Below are 27,315 nucleotides of genomic sequence, written 5' to 3'. Positions count from 1 at the left end.
GTCTGTAATGGAAAACATAGAAGGGTGTGATGGGATGGTGTTCCTCACATTTTTTGTAGTGTGTTGCTGAGTGTTTGGTTTCCAAGGCTGTACACACTCACCAGGCCTCTGTCCTTGGTGAAAAGTAGTAATACCTAGGCAGTATGAACTTAAGTGTTTTTCTATCAGTTCATTTGGAATCTACTTGAGAAGCAAAGGGGCAGGGGAAGGAAATACAAATACACTACTAAAAGAGTATCACAGTGAGGTTAAGTATATAAATAAGGCTTTTTGTTATGTAAGTAGTTTCAGGTTGCTCTTGGTACCAGTTGGTTCTATGCTTGTGACCGACTGTAAGCCAAGTAGTTCTTAAGTCATGTGTCAAAACCACTTCTGATGCTGTGTTGAGTTCTTAAAGTCTGCGTGAGTAGTTGACGTTTGTAGGTGTGTCTCCCCACCTGCTGCTCAGGTTTGCTGTGACAATGCTTCTGTGCCAGCAGATGCGATCTGCTAGGGAAGTAAAATGGCTTTATCCAGAAGGAGAAGTAGTTTGCTCCTAAGCACACGTTTCTGACTTTGCAGGCTGCTATTGTGAGAATCATGAAAATGAGGAAGGTTTTGAAACACCAGCAGCTGCTCGGAGAAGTGCTAACACAGCTGTCCTCAAGGTTCAAGCCACGAGTTCCAGTAATTAAGGTATGTAAGATCCGCATCTCTCTGAACCTGCATTCCAGGAGGTGCGGAGGATGTATGTAGATAAAATGCATGCTTCTGGATTAAAAAGGGAAACCAAGGAGATGGGATGCATAAGGAGAGATTTTTGGAGTTGTAAATAAGTAGGAAATATTTTAACTAGAAATACTGTAGTTCTCTTATGGTGACATGCATGTTTTGTATTGTTGGCACTGGTAAAACAGTAGCTTGGTTGCATCTTTTCATATCACTGCCAGCTTACAGCAGCCTCCGCTCCAGCCTTACCTCTTGTTCCTGCTCTCCCAGTTGTGAGAGAACCAACGCTTGTGGGCTGGCCCAAGAGAAGAGTTTCCCGATGTATTCTGGAATAAAAATGCTGGGGAATGAGGGTCATATTTGTTTGTTGTCATCCATTTGTTTAGAGGTCCCACCAGTGATTGTTACATCCACGGCAAAGGGGATGGATGGGGCAGAAGACAGGCAATGGAGAGCAACTGCATAATTAACTGGCACAGATGCTGAAAGCTGCAGCCAGTCAAGCCGTGAAACAGCTCCTTACTGCAACTGCTGCTTTTAGTAACAGTACAATAAGCACTCTGCATCTTGGTTTAGCTCTTTATTCACTGTCTTACTATGAAGTTGCTCAGCCTACTGATGATCTCCCAGTCACTACCCTGGAATGGCATCAAGTAAGCGTAATTCAGTTTAGTTGATTAGCAAAGTCTCCTAATTGGATGTGGTCAGAAATGGGAGATTGGATTGCCATGGTTTGTGCCCTCTGCCTACTCCCATCCTCTACTTGGCATGAAACTCAGTGGCCAAAATTGTTCAAACTTTGTAGCAAGCACAGAGAGGGCTTTTTTCTGCTGGTGTCCTACCGCTTATGCTTGTTTCTCCCACAGAAATGCATCGACATCCTGATTGAGAAGGAGTACTTGGAACGTGTAGATGGCGAGAAGGACACCTACAGTTACTTGGCTTAACATTTTTATTAGCAATTACTTGACTGTGTGACACTCAGCAAATAGGTATGTGATGGAACGAATGAAAGCAACAGAACTTCATAGCAGCCACCCTGCTGCCATTTGGACCTCCCTTTTTAATAACTGAGACCAGGACTCCCATCAGCCAGTCTCAGATTTACATCAGAACTGCTCAGGATTGATACATTTCAAGTATGTAAATATGGACACCAATGCCATTTAACCTAATTTAATAACAGAAAGGAATCAAACCCTTCTCCTTAAAGGGTTGCATGCTACTGCATTTAAATCAATACATTGGCTATATGATAAACAGCTGCCATCACAGGCAGCACTTATAAATGTTGGCAGCACTTTGAGAGCAAGTCTGAATGGACCCATGTGTAATCTGCTATGAAAAAACATTTGTATAGTGTGTTTCATTTTTTAATGTGTGATAAATAAAAAAAATTAAAAGATTTCTGTACAAGTTGCATTTGGTTTTATTGTTTTAAGTTTCATGACTTATCTTTCTAAATGTAAATAAAAGGTATAATGGTTATGAAAGCTATAGAAATCGGTTTTGCTTTTCCTCCTTTTCCCTGTTTTCTAGTGGTTTAAAGCACATTTTGTTTTCTGAAGAAATTGTCAAGCATCATCCAAAGTGCATGTTATTTCCTTTTTAAGAGGAAATGTCTGTGTTTTGGAAAGAAAGTTGTGATGATTTCATGATATATACAGAACAGAAAATACTTAGAATATATGTGGCAATACTTGGCCACTTGAAATTGGAGCTATTTTTAATAGTGTTCAGTATGCTATAAAATGCATCATACTTGCCTTAATGCTACCCTAAATAAACAAGGTTTAGGCTGCCCATTTTGACTAGAACAGAAAATTGAGTGTGTTCCTAAAGATTAATTCCCATGAAGTGCAATCTGTGGTGGGAATTACTATTTCTGAGTGCTATTACACATCTATTCATTGGCCAGGCTTACTCCCATTTGTCTCACAAGGTTGGGCTCGGTATATACATGTGCAATGTGTATGTTTTCCACATGCTACAAAGCAAAATGCTACCATCCTCACCACCAGTCTCGTTTTTGTTAATTTATATTTCCTATTCTTGATGGTGAAAATAACCTCTCTGAAGCCAAGCCCTTTCTTCCCCTTAGAATTTGTGGTATGTTCAGTGGTTGGGCATGAAGAAAATAGAGCTATGCTGTGTGTTGATACTGTTTTTCTCTGAGGGAAACAAATTTTTAATGGTTACAGCTGAATTCTGACCGACCAAAATGTCTGGGGTTTTAAAAAGGAAAAAGTAATTATAAAGTGGCATTATATGTGATCCAAACTAGTTTGGAAAATGGGGGGGGAAAAAGTCTCATGCCCACTTGAGATTTTGAACGGTTGCTATTCCTATTCCAAAATAACTTTAATTGCACTGAAGCCTGTCAGCCTGGGTAATAGGAGCATCTTGCTGTTCAATTTTCAAATTGTTTTTTGAAATTTAGGAGAATGGAGCTCTTGATGCAGAAAGCATGTGTGTTTGTTTTTTGTTTTAAGATGCTTGTTTTTGTGAGAGCTAGTAGATTTTTGTACCAGGAGGCAAGAGCAGCATGGTGACAGAGCAGCAGGCTGAATGATTATCACATATAGAAGGCCAGAAATAACCTGCTCTGAGTTGCCTCTCAGAGCCCAGCTTTAATCCATCACTGTATATGTCATATGCTGTTTCTTGCAGAGCTCTACTTTTAAAACCCAACTGCTGTCACTCTGGCTTCAGATCACAGCCATGCTTTACCCAAGCAGGGATGTTTTGTGTTGTTTGGACATGATTTGGTGTCTGGTGTGGTGGTTTGTTGGGTTTTTTCCCCCCCTCATGAGGGGTAGAAAGTCAGTTCCTTGGCCACCACAGTGAGATGGCTGTGACTGCTGTACTTGAGTGTTTTGATGAACAGGAAGGGTGAGTTGGAGCACCCTCAGTGTAGAACAGGCCCTGTCATTAGTTGACAAGATTTCTTGCAGTCAGTTTTGCAATAGAGTCCCTGTGCCTGCTCTCCCCACCCTGCTATTTTGGCTGGAGCATGGTGTTCAATCTGGTACTAGGCTGCAGTGTTCACAGTCAGCTGGCAACTCAGAAATAAAGGTGGTAGCCCTGTACAAGACCCAAACAGACAACTAGCTGCAATCTAAAGAATTTTGGATTAAAACATGTATATAAAACATTTGTAAGAGGCAGTAACTGTGTAACAATAAGAAAAATAGTTGCTCACAGATTAAATACCAGATGCAGAAGAGAAATATATGTGTAATTATTGTTGCTTTTCCCCTCTTATTAAATGCATCTACTGCTGAGGGCCAGACCCCTTGTTGGGACTAAGGACTGATGAGTGTAGCTGATATTGGGATTAGCTATAGGAACAACTGTGCAAGTTTCTGAACTGCAACCGCTGCTTTAGTGAATGGGAAAGTGGGTTCTAGCCAAAGGTTTGTGAAAACTGCACGACCATGACTATTTTACTTGGATGCTATCCTGAAGTTCCCACCACCAGCTTCCTCAACTAGATGATAACACAAAATTCCAACTCAGTTCCAGTAAAAATGAAGAAGTTCAAGTATCCTTTATTCAAGGTTGAAAAATGTACCACACCACATTATTGCAAAAGTTCATAGGTATAAAACACTTTGCAGCTGGTGAGAAGGCAATAAAAAGTTGGGTTTTTCTTTAAATTTGTTACTATAAATTACTATTACAGTACTTTGCAAATACAGAATTTCAAATTGCATCATTTTAATTTTTCTAAAATCGCCCACAGTACTAGAAATTCCTGAAGATAAGGCAGCTGTTTAAGAGAAGAGGTAGCTGGTGTCAAGGGATTTCCATTTCTCTTTCAATGCCCACATACTTAAGGGCATCAGCTTGGCTATATCTAAAATAAAAAAAAAAAAAAAACAGTAACATTGAACATTTCAGCTTCCTTGTTCTGACATAACAGCACAGCCTAGAATACCCCCATCCTTAGGTTTCCTATAGCTTCCTCGCCACCCTGGGCCTTTATTCCTTGTGTGAATTAGCAGATGCAGATCAATGCTGACCCCCTCAAGAAATTGCTTTTAGAAGAGTTTGACTATGAGGAAACAAAATGCTAAAATTTCACACTTTTTCATCTCAAATCTCACAATACTTAATTTCGTTTTAGCTAGTGGAAAACAACTACATTTCTCAAGGTAGACTTAGTTACATAGTATCATCACTTAGTTTTCTTGTTGATTTTACAGTAAAGGATGAGAAGAATCTTAGTAAGCACTTCTTTGTAATGACACAGAAATACTACTTGCCCATTTCTGAATGACAGCAGAGAAAACCCATACCAGTACCTAGGGAACCCTACCAGATAAAGTTCAATACACAAGTCTACCAGGAAAGGCTGTGCAGGTCTCTCCCCATTTGTCACTAACTTTTCTGTATAAACTTTTCTCTAATCTTCTCAACAAGCTGCTGTTCCAAACTTGTGCTCTTGACCAGTTGCTCTGCTAATGTCAGTCTTACTGTGGTATGTGGCTTAAAAAAAAAAATGCAAGAGGGCTGCTTCACAGCTGCTGAGACCTGAGGTGGCAAGGGGGAAGGCACTGAAAATACGCTGAAAGCTACAGTTATGATAGGAAGAAATGACAAAAATCCATTTACCAACCTGTAGTCAAAGAACAGTTCTTCACCAGTCTGAATGGCTCTTTTAGCAAATATTCCTATTCTGTGATCGCCGTTAACCATCATAACTGTTTAAAACAAATTTATGCTCACATTAACACAAATACTGCTAAGATACTTACAGTAAACATCTGATAACGTTTCAAGTAAATTTAAAACTTACCTTTTGCATAGCAGTTGGGATTTACTGAATGGTTTGCAAATCTAATTTTGTTGCCCTTGCGTGTTGCATCAACCACAAAATCTGGGGAGGGAAGAAAAAAATAAAAAACAGCAAACACCACAAATGATGGATAGATCACCTACATTTTTTGTGTCTATTCAGTACCTATTGTGCTTGAATTTTAGGAGCTGGAAAAGCCAACTGCTCATGGAAGAGCTGTCACATCATCCTACCATAGTTATATTGTTCTGCAAGACTCCAGCTGTTCCTGTTGTCCCACCCTGTTCATTCCATTTATCTCCTGCCACAGTGGCCCTACCTTAGTTTCTCATTTGAAGCTTCTCTAACTTTATTTCACAAAGACAAGCTCTATAAATATGTTAATTCAACATTGACATAAATCAGCTTTTTTTTCCCCTTTTCAAATATTTTTTAGTATTGCACACAACACAGTACAGTCTGTATATTTCTCAAGTGGCAGTAGCCACGTCTGTCTGTGCTTTTTATTCCCTTAATACAAAATTATCATCATAACTTTTACTGCTAATTTAAGTCACCGTGAATTATTTCAGACAATACTTAGCAAGCTTTTTCAATTTAGGCTACTTTACTAGTGCTTACACATAATTTTACTCTATGAAGTTCTACTCAGCTCATCTTGTATATTCGGCTTCTGTAATAGGCTCCATCACTACTATCTAGTTGACTTGCCTTAAGGAAAAAAAAAGCACTAGCTATTAATATTAGGAATCCACACACTACTAGGAAAAGATCTACAGAAGGAAAAATTTCTTAATGTTAGCTGCTGCTTGCAACAGAACAGAGCTGAACAACATGGTTATTTTATTTATGCTGCAAGGGTTGTGATTAGTACATACATACCATTATTCAAGTTAAACAGAAAGCTGCACATGTATTTGTCGTATACTTTTCCTCTTCTGTCTGCCTCATCCTGAGAAATAATCTGAAAGAAATAGTACTTGTAAAAGGGACCATCCTCTCCCCTTCTGTAGCCTTAGCAGCTTAAGGTCAAAAAGCCCATCAGACATTCTGAAAGAAAGGTGTGGTTTTTTGTTCTCTGGGACTGAAAATACTCCCAAACATGAAGTACTGTTTTCAGCAAGTATTCAGCACTCAACCATGGTTTGCTCTTAGCAAAAAGCACAGAACAAAAGAAGGAATTGGCTTCTCATCTCAAAACCAAGACTGCATACCTGATTTAGGATTTTCTTATTACAATAGCATATAATTTAGTGAAAGTACCAACTGAGTTTTAGTACTACACTAATGATTTTGCATAAAATTTCAGGCACGTCTAAATTGAAATTACATCTAAGATAAAAATGACACTCCAGCCACTTCTCACAATAACCTATGTCAAATTTTTTGTGACATGTCAACCATCTAGCTCCTGGGCTTTGAGCCTCTGACAGCAGCACCTCTATAGTTAGTCAGTCACATCTCTCCATCTAAAGAACACGATACCAAGTTAGAGACAAATCTCTTCGTCCTTGGCCGACACACAATTTTACCAATTAAGCTTATATGTAACCAGTGTTCCCCATTCTTACCTCACCACAGTATTCAGAGATGAATTCGTTCTTCTGTACAGGATCTTTGATGAAGATTCCCCAGCCTGCCACATCTGAAGGTGCCAACAGCAAGTGCTGCGTGAGAGAAAATAAAGAGATTTACACATGTTTGGTTTGGATTTGTTGGGGTTTTGTTTTAGGGTTTGGTTTTGTTTTTAATTTTATTACTTAATGAAATGTACCCTGGGGCTCCAGGAGAGAGGACAAACATGTACTCTAATTATCAAATGCACACCAAAATTACACCTTGTGAATCAGATGTTGCATGTGAAAGAAAAAACACATGAAGTACTTGAAAACCAATAAAAAATTTAGTTTAACTTTGAAATGAGGGTGTTACATAAAAACATGCACACTAAGGACTTCAAACTAGAAAGGTCTGCAGACAGGAGCCCAGTACTGATTAGCTCAGTATTTGAGAGAACTCATTTGTGAGAAGACGTTCCAGAGCAGAAATAAACCTTGGTTTCTTTATCTATGTATGTGTTTAACAGAGCTGAATGGGCTTTTGAGATATCTTCAGTAGACTGTATACAAGTTTGTGTCTTAGAATCAACAACTGAAGAAAGAAATGGCCAAACTTCCTTATGCTGATCTAGGGAAAGACTGACAAACTATCAATTTAAAACAACAGCCTATTTTCAAGTTACAAGCAAAGACTAAGTGGGGAAAAGGAGATATTCTACCACAGTGTTACACAGAAAACACTAACTACTTGGTACATGATGAAATGTACACAGAGCTTAACAGCAGCACTAGAGAACCTAAGGTGACAGCCACCTCCCTTTCTGTTTGTTTTGGGTTTTTTTTTGTCCTGTGTGACAGCATGAAGGCAAAGAAATTCCATTCTCTGGCATAAAAATACAAACCTACCTCAAAACCAGAAATATAATTGTACAACTACATACTTTTTTGGATCCTCTCTGAATGCTGCAGTTCTTGCAAGAAACATTTTTGCTGTCCCAGTGGTCGGCTGCTCCACATGTTAAACAAAGGTCAGGATCACATTCACGTACAGCTAGGTAACATGGACACTGCTTAGTGTTGCATTGTGCTTTACAACGACATCCAGGAAATCTGTTTTGGCCTAAAAAGGAATATGGAATACAAAAAGGCCAAGTATGAAAAAAGTACATTATAAAATTAAGAGTGCAGATTATAGCATATCAGAATATTAGAAAAAACATAGCCATTGATATCTGTACAGGACTTTCAGAAGCACTGTAAATTTTTGTCTAGTCTGATTTTACTTTAGTCTTCCTCAGTTTTACGTCTTAATACTGTTTTTTACTTCATTCAGTGGCTAATTAGGAGGGTCAAATTAAATTGGACATGTGCTCACTTCTCACACAACTTGACGTGATTTGCTGCTCTTGCAAACACGGCAGTTCAGGTTGCCTGCTACTACAGTTAGATGTTGGCACAGTGATAGGAACTTATAGATAGCTTTTAAATGTTCTACTTACATTCTGAGCTGCACTGGCAAAACTTCTCACAGAAGTTTTGAGCAATTACACATGGACATGAGCTGTCACAAGGCTGACGTGGATGATCACATGGCTGATAGTTGTAAACATGATTCGATGACCCATCTGAATAAAAATAGCAACATTTTACCAAGTTGAAAGGTGCAAACAAAGAATAGGCAATTCCCTTCACTCTTTAAAGCAAAAAATCCCTTTTAGTCACTTACACAGAAAACCCCAAAAAATGAACAAAAACCCCCCAAACCTATAATCAGTGGGATTAAAAAAAAAGAAAAAGACACCAAACCAGAACTGTAACGTTAGTTAGGTGCTTGTCACCATTAGTTGCCCGCTTCCTAGTGCACTTCATTCTTCCCATTACTTAGCTGCTTCAGGTATTCAGAGCTGAAAACTACCTCCTGCGGAAAACTGAAAAACGAAACTACAATGGTATAATTTCCTGTGTGAACATGTTCTAGAGTAACACTGATATCATTCAGCAAAGTAAATTTGCTCAAATACCCAGTCATTTTTACTCTGGAGCAACAGTCTACTTTCAAACAGACACACTGGCAAAATAATACCTGGTCATTATACCACTGTGCTTTCCCAAGTCAATTTTCCAATACAGACAATGCTGACATCTTATATAGGCAAGGAGGGACTATCAGGGACAAGTCTAGAGCTCTACCTATAGAGCAGCTAGGAGAATTCAGTGCTATCTAAGTTATATTTGCTGCTAATACTCCTGAGTTTGTGTTGGGTGTGCATGTATTTATAAAAATGCTCATTAGCAATCAGCAACCAAAAAGGAAAGACACTGATTATTTCTGTTGCTAAAGTCCCAACCACTCAATAAATTTTAAGATAACTATTTCTAAAATAACCTGTTTCTAAATAACAAATGCCACTTTTTAACACAGCTCCTGTTGTTAATATCATTTGTATTTGTGCTTCAATGAGGCTGTACTTAAAGGACTGTAAATTCAGTCTCCATCCCAAAACGAGAAGGAATTATACAGAGCTCTTCCAGTTACATAAACCAAACAGTACCTTTTTTCCCCTACAACCTCTGTAATGAGAGATTACTTTTTTGTTTTTATTCCCCCTATACTCTCTAGCTCCCCATGGAGCGTATATGATGGCCTAACACTAAAAAAAAAAACCCACCAACCCAAACCCCCAAAAAAACAAAACCAAAAAAGCAGTAGTAGGATCTTAGAAGTTCAGGACATAAATTGAATGGAAAGATGCTAACCCTTTTTCAGCTGTATCTTTCTGCAATGAGCAGCCCACAACCTGCAAAAACACAAAACAAACACAAGAAGGTTGACAGGAACTCCTCCTGCAGTGGGCTGGGAAAGGCAGCTGCATCTCATACCCACACTTGACTTGAAATGGGAAAGTTCCTGCTAAGTGCACCCAAGTTGCAAGTGGTTGCAGCAGAACCACCTCACCCCAGCCTCTTGGAGCTGACAAAAATCAACACTCGGCAGACTGCTCCCTCCCCCTCCCCACACCATGCCTCTAGTCCCAGGATTGTACAGACAAGCAGCCCCACCTGGCCCAGGCTAGAGGTGCTTAAATTCAGGTGGCCTTTAAGGACAGCCTGCAGAGAGGAGGCTACTGGAGCAGCAGCAGCCGCAGGAAGGATATGGAATTGCAGATGCACGAGGGACCTGCCAAAAAAGGAGAGTGAAGGTCTCTCCACTGCTTTGCGGGACTTGGACCCAGCACCACACTGGTGGTCTCCTACAGGTCACAGCCAAGTATTGCCCTTCATGTGCTGAGCTCCAAGTATATGACAACAGGAGATCACATCTGACGCAGCCATACTGATGCAATATCGGTATTTCTTTTCTCCTCTTTCCCTGTCAGCTTGGCTAGAAGTGGCAGGTTTTTGGTTTTGTGTGTTTTTGTTTTGGTGTTTTGGTTTGTTTGTTTGTTTGTTTTTAAGAATAACATGCTTTTAGTCATCATAACATAACTCACTATGCTTTAGAGTTCTTGTAAGTTACAATTACTCCTTTTATTTTGTATCCATTTCAGACTGCAAGCTCTTCAGGCAGGAAATATCTACTATTCCATGAATGGCAGTGTCAGACACAATCAACCAAAGATACCTGTCTGGACCTTGGGTACTAAAAGGAAAACCAGACTTACATCTCAGTAGTCTTAAAATTAAACTAAAAACATTGATTTATCCTTTTTCTCCAGTTTTATCCATTTCAGTTAGCACTTGAATTTAAATGAATAAACATAATAAAAGAATTGGACTAAGGATTTTCAAAGTTCATACTTCTTGGAGTTTCTTAGTATGTCATATAGCAACATTAAGAGAATGTGGGAGAAGCCTCACTGCCTGGCTAAATAATACATGGCTAGCTGCACCTAGCAACCTCACTTTCTGTGCAGATTTACTTATAACCGGTCCAAAATACTAGTGAACACATGCACACAGAAATTCCCAGCACAGGACACTTAGAAAACTCTTCTGCCTTTCAGTGAATGCAACACTTGGAAGTTTGCGCTCTGAAAAAAATATCTCCTGCTGTAACTAATTAAATAGGAGTTTTTAGGTACTACTTCTTTCATAAAAGCATGATACCAATTTCTACTTCAACCAAACAGTGTGCTGCACTCTCCCCAGCAGCTGTAGATAAGCAAGAGTGTCTATGTAATTGCACTTTCAAAGCTTTATAGTTAGACTTCATGTTAAGTGCTAAACAGCCCACTTTCTTACCAGCATTTGAAGGAACCCATACAGGTTAGAAACTTAGAGAGGCAGAAACTGATGTTGAGGGGAGGGCACAAACCCAAAGACTATCAGCATTACAAAGCACTAATAAACAGATGACACTGCTATTAAGAGTGGCTTACTCTAGGAAAAAGGATACCAACATATATTTCTGAGTTACGAGACCCTGACTGTTTGTAAGAAGGCAGTTCCCATATAACTGAAAGAAGGAGTCCAATTTTGACTTAGTCTAATGTACACTGGACTACTTTTCTTTTTTATCTGGCTGGTATTGGCAAAGGTAACATTTACCAAATTTTCAAACAATTTTACACAGAATCTTGTCTCTCAGCCCAAGATAATAGGGACCTACTAGCATACCAAACCCTTAAAAGCTTTCTGTGGATAGACTCCTTAAAACACCATTTCATTAGCAATTAGTATGAGCATTTTTGGTGGGTTTTTTTGGGTGTTTTGTTTGGTTTTGTTTCTTTGGTTTGTTAGGTTTTGTTGTTTGTTTTTGTTGTTGTTTGTTCGGGGTTTTGTTTGTAATCTGTGGTACTACTTTAAAAGTAAAATGCCACTTGCTGACTAGTTGCCACCCAAGACATTTTGGTTTCTATGGAAAAGTATAGACCATATGGACAAGGTCACCCGAATGTGACAAAGATTGCCATCATCAACAAAACTTTCAGTATGCCAACAGCTCAGATAGAAAATTAAATACAGCAGTCACAACAATGAAGGCATCAGCTGAACCACTCTTGTAACAGAGCCTGGTGTCACAGGAGGAAGAGACCCTGGCAAGAAAGGAACTGGAGACATACAGTGTGAGCAGGTATTGCAAAGAATGACAGAAAATAACATGACGCAAGCTGCCAACACTGACTAAATTGTCAGGAGGTTTGATTAACAAAATTAATTTTACGTTCATTAGCTTGTACCTTTAAAAAACTGCCAGTAAGCACTGCAAGTTCCCCTAATTACTGCACAAAGCTGAAGCCTGAATGAGCACCAGACTAATTTATCTATCTGCCCTATAATCTGCTATTTTGACCAGAAACAAAAGGCAAGGTTCCAGTTTCATGCACCAGGAAGCAGAGGCAAGGAAAAGACAGAAAAGCTGAGAAAGCACTTGTGACTCAAAGCTTCAGAAAAAAAGGCAAATTGGAAACTCAGTGGCAGATTTCCAAGCAAGCAGGTGGATTTGTACATCTGGTTGCTGACTTCTGCAGGACAGCCAGCTTATAAAACAAGTGTCACCAGAAGCATTATGTCAGAAGCTGTCAAAAATATTGTTCTTCTCTGCTAACAACCTACTAGATTTTGCCAGTGTTTTCAGAAGGCACCAGTATCAGCTAATCAGGCAGCAGAAATGCATTCTTCAGAAGAAGCTACACTAGCATTTCTTCCTCTGCACAGGGATACTCTACTATCTGAAATAGCACTGAAAATTCAAAATAGATGCCAATTATGTCAATATATCTAGTTTTGTCTCTGTGGGGTTTGATGTTCTGGCATCACTCCAACAAAGACTTCTTTTCAGTCCCCTAAATCATATCACATCCAAGGCCTGCCCCCCACTCCAAGACTCAGCCTTCCAGCCAGGTGGCACCTAAGGATATCTGTGCCTGTACCTTTTGCCTGGTAACAGTGAGAGTTTAAATCCCTATAAAAAGACACCCTGAACTCTATGCAGAACCACGTAAGCTACTCGAGCACATGCAGTGAGCAGTAGTCCAGCGGAAGGTAGTGACAGGAAGAGGAAAATGAGCAAATGGGAAATGAGAAAATACTTTCACATAAAGCTTACTAAGTAAACTCACATCCAAATAGGGGATGAGGGAGGGGAGAAAAACAAAAATAACCAAGAAGCAGCATTACATGGCCCTGCAATCAATAACACATCCTTATCAATCCTGAGGAATGAGTGCCAATCAGTTAAAGCAAATACAATTCATCTCCCAGCAATGGAAGAAAATGCACATGTAAAAGAATGAACAGTACTGAAGCATCCACTCTCTATGCACACGCTTTTCTGAATTCATTCTTAGTTTAGATTTTTCTATTGGCTTCTATGCAAAGTACTTACTCCTCCAGCAAAGGAGAGTTTTCACAAACTGACAGGTTAATACATAGGACAGGACCTAACACTTTCTACGTAGTTTTTTTTGGGACAGCCAGTAAGTCTCCTCTCATTTATAAGGCTTATTATGGCTGTCTAGTAAAATTCAGATTGGAAGGAGGGAGAGAATATCTTTTACCATCCAAGAAGGTTGCCAAAAAGTCTCACCAGCTAATTGCTCACCATGCTTATATGGGTACAGCAAGATCACATGGGAAACAGGAAAAGTCTGTAAGAAGGCCTGTAAGAAAGTCTGCATTCAAATCAGTTAGAAGAGGCCATTAAAAGCAAACTTCTGCTGCTGCTCTTTGGTCAATGTTGCTTCTGCTCAAAGGCTGTCTACTGCACATACAGATGGAAAACCTGCAGACCACCAAGTTCCCTGCAATGGAAAAGTGCAAACAGGACAGAAGGGTGTTCCTGGCTCTAGGACTAGATTTACTCTAGGAGTGAGTAAACTCAACTCAAAGAAAGTTAGGAAACAGAGAAAGTGTTCCAGATGTTTTTCCCATTTGCTAGATGTGCAAATGCTCAGGTTACAGTGGTTATGTAGGCAGGCTAAAAGGTCTTCCTTTTTTAAGACTACTGCACATAGAAGAATGGAGACAGCTTGATTGCCATGTATTCTGTGAAATCAAATGAAAAATTACCTCCTTCCTTCAATGAGAGTTAAAAGAATTAAAAGGTGTTTCAAAACAAAATTGCTAGCATAAAAGTTTTTATACTGGCAACTAATAAGAACAAAATAAGATCAAGACACCCCACATAGTGGTATGTGCTTTCATTTATTTGGAGAAAAACAAACAAACAAACAAATCAACCCAAATAAAAAACCCACACACCACACATACAACCAACAACCAAATCACAAACCAAAAAAAAGTCTCAAAATTCCTCCAAAACAATGTCAACCTGGTAACTATACAATCTAGTTTAGCTTCAAAACACATTTGAGCCGTTTAGTTGCACTCTTCAAATAGATGTAGTGGCACTGTTTTCATAGCAGTTTGCATGAAGCTGAAAGCAAAGCAATTCCTAACTGCACACTCTGAATATGCACTATGGCTACTAACTCTGGATTTAAAGAGTCAAGCATGTCAAATGCCAAAAAAACTTGAAAACTGTGCCAAGACTATTAAAGCAATAGTTTTTGCTCAGAAAATAATCTCTTCAAGATGCTCACAGAATCTTCTCCTAGCTCACACCAGTTGCCTCTACGCTACAAAGCAGAAAAATTCTACTCCATGCTAACAGTAGCTTTGAGCCGGTATCACAAATTTCACTAAGCCTGGAAATAATACTTAGACAAGCTAAGACAGAAATAAGAACTGATGGGAGAAGAACTAGAAGAACAAACTTGGGGGAAAATAAGGATAAATTAAGGGGATAAATAGGCAACTTTATGGAAAAAAGTTTACTTATTGCTTGCAGAAATAAATGTTCTTGCCAATTTCCAGTCAGCTTTTTATCTCCTGTGTTCTTATCCCTGGGAATAAAAATAATCAATGAACAGAAATTGTTTCAGATGGTCTTTGTGGCTCTGGCTTGGTTTTGTTCTTCATTGCAGCTTCACTTTAAGTAATAATTTGTTAACCCGGTTCTTGAGTTGCAGTTCTAGTTGATGATAAAACTAGAGTGCTGCAAACAAATAGAGTCTCTTAAAGAAAAAAAGGCAATCTGACTGGTTTGCTACAACATTTTTGTTTACAGATTATCTTAATCTTATCAAAGAATCATAGAATAGTTTGGGTTGAAAGGGACCTTCAAGGGTCACCTAAGTCCAACCCACTACAATGAGCAGGGACATCTTCAACTAGACCAGGTTTCTCAAAGCCCCGTCCAGCCTGGTCTTGAATGTTTCTAGGGTTGGGGCATCTACCACCTCTCTGGGCAACCTGTGCCAGTGTTCTACCACCATTACTGTAAAAAACTTCCTCCTGCCTAGTCTGAAACCTCTCCTTTTCTAGTTTTAAACCACTACCCCTTGTGCTATTGCAACAAGCCCTTCTAAAAAGTCTGTCCACATCCTTCTTACAGGCACCTTTTAAGTACAGCAAGGCCACAACAGGGTCTCTCCAGAGCCTTCTCTTCTCCAGGCTGAACAAACCCAGCTCTTTCAACCTGATCTCACAGCTGAGGTGTTCCAGCCCTCTGATCATTGGACTCTCTCCATTCTTAATACAATCTTAATGGAATACCTTCCACCATAAAAAAATCCATGAGTTTTAATTTACAAAACACCATATAATTATTATTGAATCCCACTATAATGCTCATAAATTTATTGCTGAAAGAAAATTAAACTGCAATATCTTGAATGTTAATTACAACCAGCTTTAGAGTATTTCTAAACTAAACTTCAGTTTGATTACCTGCAGCAATACACCTACAAGAATCTGCTAACAAGAATCGGGCTGTTAAAGAGGTTAAAAAGAAGGGGGAGGGCAACAGAAGTGGAAGGGTTATACTTGCCAATGTGGTAGCACTTTTGTCTGAAACCAAAATGCCATTTTGTTTTATTGCTGCAAATTTTGTTTTTGAAAGCAAAAGGAGAAGAGTTGCATGACTTTTCCTCCAAAATGCTTTCTGTTCTGATCCCCTGTATCTCAATTTATTGTTACGCTAAGGTTATTTAGTAACAGATTTACCTGTGTTTCCTTTTCTTCTTTCTGGGAGGAGTATCAACATCTTCAGCAGGGACTGGAGCAATAATACTAGATTCCTTTACTCTAAACTCATACACCTAACAAGAGATACCATAATACATCCACGATAAATCTCTCACTAGTACAAAGTTGCTCATTTTCTAACTTAGCATGAATTCCTTCAACCAACAACTTACAGATCCAGTCATAGTCTCTTTTCAATACATTTAAAGCTGTTTATTTTTGTCATTTAAGAACAGATAGTCTAATCTAAACCTGTAAATTTAATTTAAAAACAGTTTTAAACCTAAGTTTTATATAGCTGTGTCACGAGTTCTGGATCATAGCATTCTTGGGAAACCCAAGAAAATTAATTTTCTCTTTTAGTAATTAATACTGGTATTACTATACTTCACTTTAAAAAGTAAAAGCTATTGTCCTTTGTAAGAAGCTTCCCTTTCTTACCTGCCTGCACGTTTTGGTCCCAATTAGTCTGGCAATTGCACAGAAGTTGTCATAGTATGTGCCAATAAGAACTCTAAACATTGAGGCTTCTGCACCACTCCATTCCACATTCTCCGGAGGCTCAATATTTGGCTTCATCTTTATCGGTGTTTGGCACCTAGAATTCGCTTCTGTAATAAATAATTGAGAGTACGGGTCAATGTAAGGCCATGTTTCAAAAATTCACACAGCCCTTAAAAACGTAAAATTATTAACTTTAGTTAAAAACATTCCAAGTTGCTGTTGTTTTCTATCCAAATGCCACAACAAAACAGTACTTTTCACATGGCTCTTAAAGAAGTTAAAAAATAGGTAACACTAACCTGTTGAAATTACACAATCTCATCTCTATACATAAATTGAGACAATCTGGAAATTTTGTTACAGGGTTCTATTTCTTTAAACTCATATTCTTACTCTGTCTTTTCACTCAGTCCCGTACATTCCACATACACGGCTTCTAAGATCACGTGGCTCAACTTGGTTTTATACTCTCAAGCACTGCAGCTAATTGAATAATGAAGCATTGAGTAGCCTTACCAGAGGAACTGGACGTTTCATCTTTCTTTTCTTCTTCTTCTTTATCATTGTTTTCTCCTCCAGTTTCAGTTCCAGCTTCTCTATCACTATCTGTGTCTTTTGATTCCAATACATTTATTGTCGGTGTGCTGGGTCTGCTGGTGTTGTTTGGAAGTCTTCCCCTCCGGCGGCCACCTGGGCGCTTTGGTGGTGTCTTTATACGCTCAGCAGTCAAGGCAGCTGCAAACTCCTTTGCACCTTCCTAATCACAAACCATTGAAATTATTTTAATGAAAATTGTAGTGTTTTCACCTGTGGTCAGGGTTGGGGAAGAACATGTTCTACTTGCATACTGTGTAACTTTTAATTATTCTACAAACTAATCATGTACACACAAATTCCAGTTAATTGTACTCTAATCATGAAAATAAATACTTCTGATGCTAACATGAAAAAAGAAAATCTACCTTTACAAAATACTTATATCAGTAATTTAGTTCCACTTTCAGTTTGGCTGCCAAGTAGAAAGTAATTTAGTAATAAGTTTGCATTTTTCTAGATCACGGGAAAAAGATAATTTCCCACAGAGAATACCTTTCAAAATACAATAATTCTTCTTGCACATGGCACCTACAAAATACGTATTCTGCATTTTTAAAAATCCAATCACTGGCAATTTGTTTTCTAGTGGAGAGGGGTCCAACAATGCCTATCAAGTTTTTGGATTAAAAAAATTACATTGTTTTGCATACTAAAAAATTACTGAAAGTAGGAAAGAGATTTGAAATTACATTACTAAGGATTTCCCCTTATTAATTTCCATCTTGTTGTTTCTTAAGAGCATATATACTGGATGGAATCCATCTTCGGCAAACTAAAAAAAAACCCTACAATTTTTTGTTGATACATAACTTAGAAGCGAGCTAAGTCTGTAAGACCCAGTTCTTCTGACCAGATGGGAGACAGTAAGCAGGTTACATCTAATAGAGCTAAAAATTCCTTCTACTTAAGACTTTCATTTGCTGATTAGAAGTTCTCTTTTCTTTTGAAGATAACATACTTGACTGCAAGTGGCCCACAAGTATGCATACTATCATAGATCCAGCATGTTCTTACACAAAGTGTAGCTTGCTATACTGCAACTAGCACTGCTTTAGTGAATTCTGACATTTGAAATTATCTTACCAGATGTTGATAACAGTGTGGTCCACAAGGCTTATTATCTAATGCTGTTTCTGTATTCTTTCGTTTATATGTATTAGGAGTTGCATGGAATGCTGTTGAATCAAAACACCACATTTGTAAGTTTTAATATTAAAAACACACTAAATATCTAACCTCAAACATTATCTAAAACACAAGGTTTATCAGAACTAGAACAAAACAAACAAAAAACCCTGCACACAAATGGGAAAATCCCACAAAACAAACACCATCTAGTGACATTTGACTTACCACATAAATACAGACAGCACATGGATAAGTTTTGCATGTGCCCATTTACATCTGTGAAGATGAACATCACGTTTGTTTCATGTATCAAGGAAGGCTTGCTTTATCTCCCCAACAAACAGAACAAACTTTATTTCCACTGCCATGTTAAACAATTACTCAGGGCTTCTCCTACTAACGCATGAGCATCTCTCAGTCCATAAGATGCAGGTGTTCACTTTCTATCTGGTCAAAAAAATCCAACCCCACAAACTTTGGAAAGGTAATGGACCCACTTTTCATTTTTGTTAGTGAGAACTACAGAAAGGAACTTTTACTCCAGTAGTTTATCCCCACTCCAGCTAAGCTGAGAGGTGATAAAGAGTTCAGTTCCTATATCCCAGCTGCAGTGTAAAAGTAAGTAAGCATCACAGTCACTACAGATCAGAACTACCCAAATTAAGTCTGCAACTTGCAGAGAAGTGTCTGCTAACGTATCTGATGGTCTCTGTGTACATTGCAGAACAGCAACTCAAAATGGAGCAGAACTGAGTACATTACAGATGCAACATGAGCACTTTTATAAGTTTCCTACCCATTCCCTTTGCCAGAGCTATCTCTACCAGCCCTCCCTTTGTGCAATTTCTGCCTCCCCGCAAGATGCTTGCAGAGACTGACTTTCCTGGTTTTGCTGAAAGTCTTGGGAACTCTTCCATATCCTTTACTTAACTGAAGACTGGAAAACTTGGAGCTGGACTCTCACCAGAACTCGTATACTCATGTTCCCAAATTACATTAGGAGCTTTCTAAAATAGCATCCTTAGTTTTCTGCAATTTTTTTTTTAAATTCCTCCATGCTGAAGGAAAAAAAAAATTTTTTTTTTGTTAATATCTAGAGATAGGTATTAAGATATCAATAAATACTCTTCCCCCCCCTAAATGTGCTAACAGTGGCATATACAACTGCATGGAACGAAAATGAAGAATATACTCAAGTTTAATAAGAAGACTACTCGATGCTAGCTGTTTGTTTCCTAAAACTCCACGAACACCTATAAAAGATGTCTGTCTGAAAATATATGATGCCAAGCATTGTAAAAGCACTTATGCTGCACTTTTGCCACAGCTGCAGTTAGGCAATTGTGACTCACAGTTAAGTTTTTCAACACTCAGTGAATAAAGCACTCATGTTCAAACCAAAAGAAGAAATCCCTCCCCTCTCACACATATTAGTCTGTAAGGGCTGTTCTGTACCAACATCACACACATCTTTCTCCTTTGTTAAGCCATCACCATAGGCTTTCCTACTCATATCTAGATTGTGCGTGAAGCTTCCCTTTACAACAGTCTACTAAGCTTTCAAGACTGAACTTTTTAAATGCATTTCCTCCCTTTTTAAATAATGTGGGCAAAGCTCACATGTCTTCAGACAATGTTTTTAAAAGCAAATCTTGTTTCAGTGATCTGGTTTGCAGCGCAGCTCCGCAAGTGCTTGTTTTGGCACCAGTGGGGTGGGCGGCCAGTGATGGTGAGCACTTCTTAAGCCAGCTTCTCTGATGAAGCCACTCTGTCTTGGAACCATCACTTCATGCTCCCCTTCCACAAGGAAAGGTGTGCTAGAAATCAAATAATAAATTCTATAATTTTATGTCTGTATTAGTGACAGCAGCACATGGGAACCTCAGGGAAACAAATGTATTCTTCCAAGACTTTCTTAAAAAGGTACACAAGATATAAAAGTGTCGCTAATTAAATATTGCATCACTTTCACCAGGGAAATACATTCCATTTTATAAATCTGGAAACACACAAAAAGCTATAATTTTCCACATAAAACACATATATACATAAAAATTATTTACAAGCGAGTATAGGAATATGATACATGCACATTGTTGCTATTAGCACTCTTTCCTCTCTTCCTCACATTCCAGTTAAAAGTTTTTGTGTGGCATGTCACTTCTCATATGTTCATACATTCTGTAGGTAAAATATGTTAAATAATAAAGAAACCTTGCAATTTAATGCTAAGTTATTCCAACTTTTTCCAGCTTTTAAGAAACAATAAGATGACAGGAGCCCCTCACCCAAAAGTGGTGGGGAAAAAGAAAAACAACACATTTTTGAACACTGAATCTTTAAATTTGCACAGTATACTGTTTCATTTATCCAGGTTTGTGTTTGTTTGGGTTTTGGTTTTGTTTTTCACATAACTCTTTTACCCTGTCTTCATACCACAAAGAAAATAATTTTGCAACAATGCAAAAGAACAGTAAAACATTTGCAACCCATCATCTGTATCAGAATGCTACAATGTGCACAAAACGAAACTATTCTCCTTCATGTCACTTGCAAACACAAACATCTCTCTCAAGTTCATTTGTACAAGGTTCTAAAATAAGTGTTTATTTTTAAGAAAATTGTTTTCCTTCAGACAATAAAAAAATGTTTAGTCTGTAACGCAGTGAAACAAGTCAATATTTGACTTTTTAAAACAGCGAGACCTCAAAAATATGCTATATGTGTTACTTAATACTAGAATAATATTGTGTATTCCACTATTTCGAAAACACTCAACATAGTATAGTACTGACAACTATAGTCAGAATCTACCACTGTTGCAAGGTATTTTTTGGGAGGCTTGTTACAAATAAAGGACCAGAACAAGAACAAAACTGTATAGCTGTATTATAAATCTTGCAAATACTAATACTAAGGTTTTTTTCAAAATCAGAAACAACACTGCAGAATTTCATAAATAAACTACGTTTTTCTTCAATAATTTCCCTAGGAAAGTAATTCTAAACCTGCTTCACTAAGCATGTTTTCTGTCTTTGAGATTTATTACCTGTCTTATCGCCAATGGGCTCAAGTCTCATATTTTTCATAATGTGAAAGTACACAGGCAATAGTTTAGCCTGAAATGTACATTTTCTTCATAGTCAAGCTATTTGGGAAATTCTCCCTACCTGATATTTTTCCTTCTTCTAAATTCTTTGTTAGTCCAGACATTTAGGCATAATTCCTTGCTGCCAGCAAATGAAGTCGGTACACAAGTTTTTTCAGTAATGTCATCACCTGCACATAAAGGGATTGCCAGGTCGTCAAGGGGACTTGATATGTTAAAAATCTAATGATAACTTTTCCAATATTTAACTCAAATGTTCTAGAATAAAGATTTGAGACTACATAAAATAAGGCTAATCTTAACAAAAATGGAACCTAAGAGGGGAAATTACAAAATCAAACCCACATCTAATAGAACTCCTGTATTTTTTTTAATTTTCTTTGCTTTCTCCAGAGATTTGTGCCTTTCAAAGTACACATCTGATCACTATAGCCCACCACATTAATAAGGTAATTAAACCCAAAAAGTCATCTGCAGAAGCCAGGACATCATTCTGTAGTGCTTGGCAACTGTATGAAGTAGAATACAGGGGCAACTGATTAGGGTGCTAGTAAAAACGTTATGAACTTTTTAAAAAAAGTTAAATTGCTAATGCAGCCTTCGTATAACCAGAGTAGTCTTTTTTGATAAATTACTTGCTCCCAGCAATGAATCTGGTGGATTTTGACCAGCAGCCTTACAAATACATGGAAAGTGAAGAGGTCATAAAAGTGGCTCAGTTCTCAACAGGTAAATTCCTAGCAATGGACAGACACGCAGACAGACAAACACCAATCCTCTTTCCTTAGTGTTACTAAAGAAAAAAGCAGAAGGAAGCAATGCATCCAAAGCAGTGACCAGCCATTGCAGAGGTGGGATTTGGATATGTCTTCAGGGAATGGTGACTGAAGCATCAGTTTACTACATTCAGTGTCCGGTCTGGAAGCTATTACATATAGTAAAAGTGCAAATCAAGCTTCAGGAGATCTCTTTGCAGTGATCAAGTACCAAATACACTTTTATCAGTGACAAGGTATGTGCTGCATAAGCTGTCACGAAGAGCATCAACATAACTGGTAACTTCACACTCCATCTTGACACAAAGGTACATCTTGAATGCCTCCACAGAAGTGTTATTCTTCCTTCTTTCTGCTATGGCTCTGAAAACCTGAAGAGATGACTTAAAGTTTGGGCCTTTTTTTTCATGAGGCATGATTTAAAATAAAGCCTTGGACATACACCACTTTGGAAAGAATACTGACTTGTTTAGGGGCTTATCAAAAATCACTATCAACGAGAACGTAGGCAATCTTTTAGCATAAACACTTTGTCTTCCCTCCAAAGGTTATGAACACAGAGAAATGGGGCACAACACATTCAGCTAAAGGATGCTGCTAGTGTGAGAACTGAGGTCCTACAGCCAATCAGTGACATGACTCTGGACTATAACATTGCCTGAATCTGGCACTTAAGAACGTGTGAAAATGAACAACACTATGAACCCATCCCTTCACAGCACTAGGGCAAGTCTCACAGAGATGGTGCTCCAAAACTGTGTACTGGTAACACCTGGCTCCTCAGAGTGGTAGGTACCAAAATGTGGTCTGTGGATTCTTTCAGCTCTATTTTTAACAATCTGCAAAAATTACTATGAAAAGCAAATCTACATAAACTATGCAAGTAACCAAATACATGTGTATTTTAAAGGAGCAAGACATCTTCACTGGAAAACACCTAAAAGTTCATAAAATCATAAAGTGAGAAAAATAGCCTAAAACCACTGCTGCAAAAGTACCTAAAGTCTTCTGGGGTGCTATTGTAAAAAGTTTGTTCCCATTATGTCTGGACAACGCTTTCTCAATGACTTAAAAACCAAAATCCTTTTGTCCTGGTTTTGTTATTGGTGGCCTGTATGGGGATAAGAGAAACCGTGACACCTTTTGAAGAAGTAAAACTAGACTGGTGCTCAGTCTCCCTGGTAGACTATTGAGAGTGTCAAGAACTTGTAAAACCACTACCACACAAATGCATTTGCCAAGAGGTAGAATACAGCTTCACTTCCCTGTCCTATAGACTAAGGTTGCACACAATGCTTCTTAGTATGAGTCATCCAGGCAACTAAGATACTTCTAAACAAAACCTACAGCTTCACAGAACACGCTGTTTTGAAGCTGGTTAGACAAGGCAGCTTAAACATTATTCAGAAGCAAGAGCTTCTTTCTTTGTATTTTCAAGCAAGGCCTGCCAACAGAATGCAAGGAGAAAGTGAAACTAAAAGACCTAAGTCCAAAAGCCGCAAATACTAAAGAAACTAGGAAGAGGAAAAGCTTTTCCCCTCCACCATCTGAGAACTACTCTGTTCCTCTGCAAAACTGAAAGGCAACTAAGCGATACTAAAAAGCAGCAGCACTGTGTAAAGCCTTCAGTGTGAAGTACAAATACAGTTAGATTGCACGTGTGCTGGATAAGGAGCTGCTGACAAAGCACAAAGATTTCTAAATGAACATGCATGCACACTCACAGTGGGACATGCAAATGAACAGTTAAGTCAAAAGAGAAAATTAATTTGAAATAGAGCTCATCATAGCATTTGACTACAAGTCGACTGTTTGACTGTTAGGTTCCCCTTTACCTGTGACTCCATTCTCAGAGAAAGAGTTATCTCAAGTAGCACTTTAGAATCGCTCTTATTCTTCATGCTTCGCAAATGGAAACTAACATCATTGCTGATGCTCTTGTTAAATTCTTGCCCCCAAAGAACAAGGCAACATGAAAGCAATTCAGTAGAAAGAATATCACAATTTCTAAGACTCTGAAACTATTCTTCAAATTACCAGGTACAAGTAAAGTAGCTAGAAAGTAACCTGAGAGAATAAAGAATAAAACTGTTCATGGATATTCATTCCACCTGCTGGAAAGTGAAGCAAGCCTGATGAATAACCAGGTATTTTTAGGGAGAAATATATTCCATTCTCCATGCACAAACTGAGGAAGTGTAACACTGAAACAGCAGTAGAAAACAACGTAGTTTCCTTGAGGATCATGAAAAGAGAAGTAATACTACAGGTTGGTCCAAGCCAGGAATTCTATATGAGCTCCTAAATGTAAAAAGCAGAACAAACTACCCCAAACAGGTGCATTCAATTTTTTTGAGGTATAGTTTTCACTGTAAATAGATGTTAATATGCACACGTTGTTTTCCTAAACTTTAGCAATATTACTGCTTTTATTTTTTCTTCTCTTTCCTTCCTTCTGTACTGCATCTTATGGTACTTTTAAACTAAGAGATATACAAGCACACTATAATTGCACTTACGATGTAAGAAGCAATCATATTTAAAACAGCGCCTGCAGAATAGTGTGTGAAACGAGTGCAGGCTTTGCTCCCTCTGAACAGATTTAGCATTTGGTCCATCTATGTTTGGTGTACACTCAGGAGGAAGAGCTCCGGGAAGCTGCTGCTCAGTGAGTTCTTTGTATCTTAAAAGAAAGAAAGAGAACTTATTTGTTCAGTATAATGAAAAAAAACAGTAATTTTTGATTGCAGTACCACTTTGCATTTTCAGTGACAAATTAAAAAAAAATTAAGAAATATGTGCCAGCTAGAGAGGTAAATCTGTCAGTGACATGACAAGTTATTGATTCCATATTCATTAACACAAATATAAAATTGGCTAGGAAATAATGCGTTTGTTTTCTAAACCATCATCTCCTCATGTATATTACTTACTAACTCCAAAAATGAGACTTTTTAAAAGTTTTTATATTACCACCTCAAAAAAATAACCATACATCATTAAACACATGCAAGCACACACTTTTCAATAGTTTAAAGGGAGGCTAATAAGCACCTCTGTAGTTTTTGACTCTGTGGGAACAGCCAATTCCCTTCAAATGTCACTTGCAGAAGTTACACAACTGCCATAGAACCTACCTGCAAGGGAGACCGTTCCTAACTGACAAATATTTAACAAAGTCAAGGAATCTTGTTTTCATAATGCAACATAGCAATACATCCTAAAATACTTTCTTACTTCTCTTTCAATTCTTCTGCTGTACCCTTGTCTGGAAACATTGAGGAAATGGCTTCAAATATCTTGTCAGAAGGAAATTTCCGAGGTGGGTGGCTTTCTTTCTCTGTCAAAGAAGCAAAAAATTTGGAAAACAAAAAAATTATATTTCTGCTCCTTTGCTACTTCAATGAGGTGTTGAGAGAAAGGGGGACTTCGCCAAAATCCTAATAAAAAAAAAGAAGCAAAGGTTTTCATTTCTAAATTACAGACAACTTAAACTGCATGAAGCAATCTTTACTGCTGAGAGAACTCTACTAGTAAAATGTGGAGAAACCATTTTTTCACCAGCTGATGGAGATGGCAATTCAGAACTCTTGCATAATTTAGAATAATGATACTTCATTTTCTGAGGAGTACACAAGCATTTATTAGACAGATACCAAACTGACTTTTGGTGCATTTGACTGTCCCACTACGGAGATAAACAAAAATTGGCAAAAGCACCTTTCGTGGTACTCTCTGTACAACTCTTGAACTAACTGATAAATGAAGAAAAGGCCATTTTAAACCTGAAAACTATCAAGCAGAGGGGTTTGAACTAATTTATTGAGTGATTAAAGAAAAGGGTTTTATAGTTTTAATTTTTGAAGTTGGCAGACAGACATACCCATTCTGTTACCTTCCCGATCTTTTTGCTTGTCATCTCTTTCATCAGGATTGTCATCTCCATCATCATCATCTTCATCATCACTATATTGACCAAGTGCATTGACCAGCTCAACAAATATTTCATCATTGATAAATCCACATTCTGAAATTCAGCAAAAACAGAAAGGCATGAAGTGTATACGAAGTATTTTTAATCCTCCCTCCACTTGAATTAAATTATGTCAAATGTTGTAATTTATGAAAAAAAAAAAAAATTTCCCCCTCTCAGTTTCAATGTAAGAACTAAGAATTAAAAATAGTATATATTTCTTAGACTGACATGTGGGAAGGGGAGAAGGAAGGATTTTTTTATTTTCCCAACAGCCTGTGCTCCATACCAGTAGACATAAATACATCCCTCTTCCTTGGAAGATTTAAAAAAATACTTGCTAACTATTTAAGAAATTTTATGCCAGAACCCCTGGCAATGCATGCAACAGTCTATGAAGCTATTCTTGGACAGCTAGGGAACCTCTAGAGAGATTTTTGGCTGGTTGCTCCGTAACAGCCACTTCCCCACTATAGAGCCCCTGGCAAGGTGATTAAAAAAAATAGTTATATAAAAAAAAAAAATCAAGAGAAAATTGAATGATATAATGCTGCATATATTTGCCTATTAGCTTATGTTCTGATGTGAAATTCAGAGGGCAGCAAAGATGGACAATAAGGCATTTCTGCAGAATGCAAAACTGTAGTTAGTGTTGACAGACACTGGTGTTCTTTTTCAAAAAAAACCTGTGAACTGTGTGGGCCATCCTTTTGAACCTGGACTCAAGTTCAACTATAACTTGGAGGAATCTAACAGTTTTATTCCTCTGTGGACAATGAAAACAGGCAGGTACTTAGTTTGGATGTTTTAAGCAGAACTCTTCGGGTACACAACAGGTTAGTACAAATTGCTCTCCCAAAAGTCCAATTACAGAGCTAGTTTACAATTCTAACTCCTACATGGGAATGCCTCTGGATTACATATTCCCACAGCATTTACATTTAATTACAGTCGCACAAGAATACTAGTTATTAGGAGACTAAAAAAAAAAAGTTCTACTTTCCATACTAGTTTTGAAGGACCCATAACAGTAATTGTCATCATAAACTTGGAACCTGAGACAGTGAAACGAGATAAATTTTAAAGCTAAGCTCATTTAATAATAAATTAAATCAATAACAGAAGACATT

At 38.0% G+C, this 27,315-nt stretch overlaps 2 protein-coding genes across 9 annotated transcripts in view; one reads left to right on the top strand and one right to left on the bottom strand.

Annotated features, from left to right (window-relative positions):
• CUL1 (cullin 1) overlaps positions 1 to 2,135 on the top strand; it is a 61,286-nt gene extending 59,151 nt beyond the window's left edge. For both annotated transcript variants that reach the window (XM_082046015.1, XM_082046016.1), the window contains exons 21-22: positions 562 to 675; positions 1,575 to 2,135. In XM_082046015.1, coding sequence (XP_081902141.1) covers positions 562 to 675; positions 1,575 to 1,655 — 195 coding nt within the window. In that variant the 3' untranslated portion in view covers positions 1,656 to 2,135. The remainder of the gene's footprint in view (positions 1 to 561; positions 676 to 1,574) is intronic.
• Positions 2,136 to 4,227: 2,092 nt separating this feature from the next.
• EZH2 (enhancer of zeste 2 polycomb repressive complex 2 subunit) overlaps positions 4,228 to 27,315 on the bottom strand; it is a 49,594-nt gene continuing 26,506 nt past the window's right edge. For 6 of the 7 annotated variants that reach the window (XM_082044808.1, XM_082044810.1, XM_082044813.1 and 3 more), the window contains 15 exons: positions 26,096 to 26,239; positions 25,450 to 25,552; positions 24,732 to 24,895; positions 18,283 to 18,374; positions 17,119 to 17,359; positions 16,540 to 16,709; positions 16,078 to 16,172; positions 9,826 to 9,866; positions 8,568 to 8,693; positions 8,010 to 8,188; positions 7,081 to 7,176; positions 6,392 to 6,473; positions 5,510 to 5,590; positions 5,330 to 5,414; positions 4,228 to 4,567 (listed from right to left, as the gene is read on the bottom strand). In XM_082044808.1, coding sequence (XP_081900934.1) covers positions 4,507 to 4,567; positions 5,330 to 5,414; positions 5,510 to 5,590; positions 6,392 to 6,473; positions 7,081 to 7,176; positions 8,010 to 8,188; positions 8,568 to 8,693; positions 9,826 to 9,866; positions 16,078 to 16,172; positions 16,540 to 16,709; positions 17,119 to 17,359; positions 18,283 to 18,374; positions 24,732 to 24,895; positions 25,450 to 25,552; positions 26,096 to 26,239 — 1,760 coding nt within the window. In that variant the 3' untranslated portion in view covers positions 4,228 to 4,506. The remainder of the gene's footprint in view (positions 4,568 to 5,329; positions 5,415 to 5,509; positions 5,591 to 6,391; positions 6,474 to 7,080; positions 7,177 to 8,009; positions 8,189 to 8,567; positions 8,694 to 9,825; positions 9,867 to 16,077; positions 16,173 to 16,539; positions 16,710 to 17,118; positions 17,360 to 18,282; positions 18,375 to 24,731; positions 24,896 to 25,449; positions 25,553 to 26,095; positions 26,240 to 27,315) is intronic. The other variant, XM_082044809.1, reaches the window with a different exon arrangement.

The sequence above is a fragment of the Streptopelia decaocto genome (assembly GCF_964273445.1).
Source record: "Streptopelia decaocto genome assembly, chromosome: 2".
NCBI classification, from domain to species: Eukaryota; Metazoa; Chordata; class Aves; order Columbiformes; family Columbidae; genus Streptopelia; species Streptopelia decaocto.
This window is presented reverse-complemented; position numbering and strand designations above follow the sequence as displayed.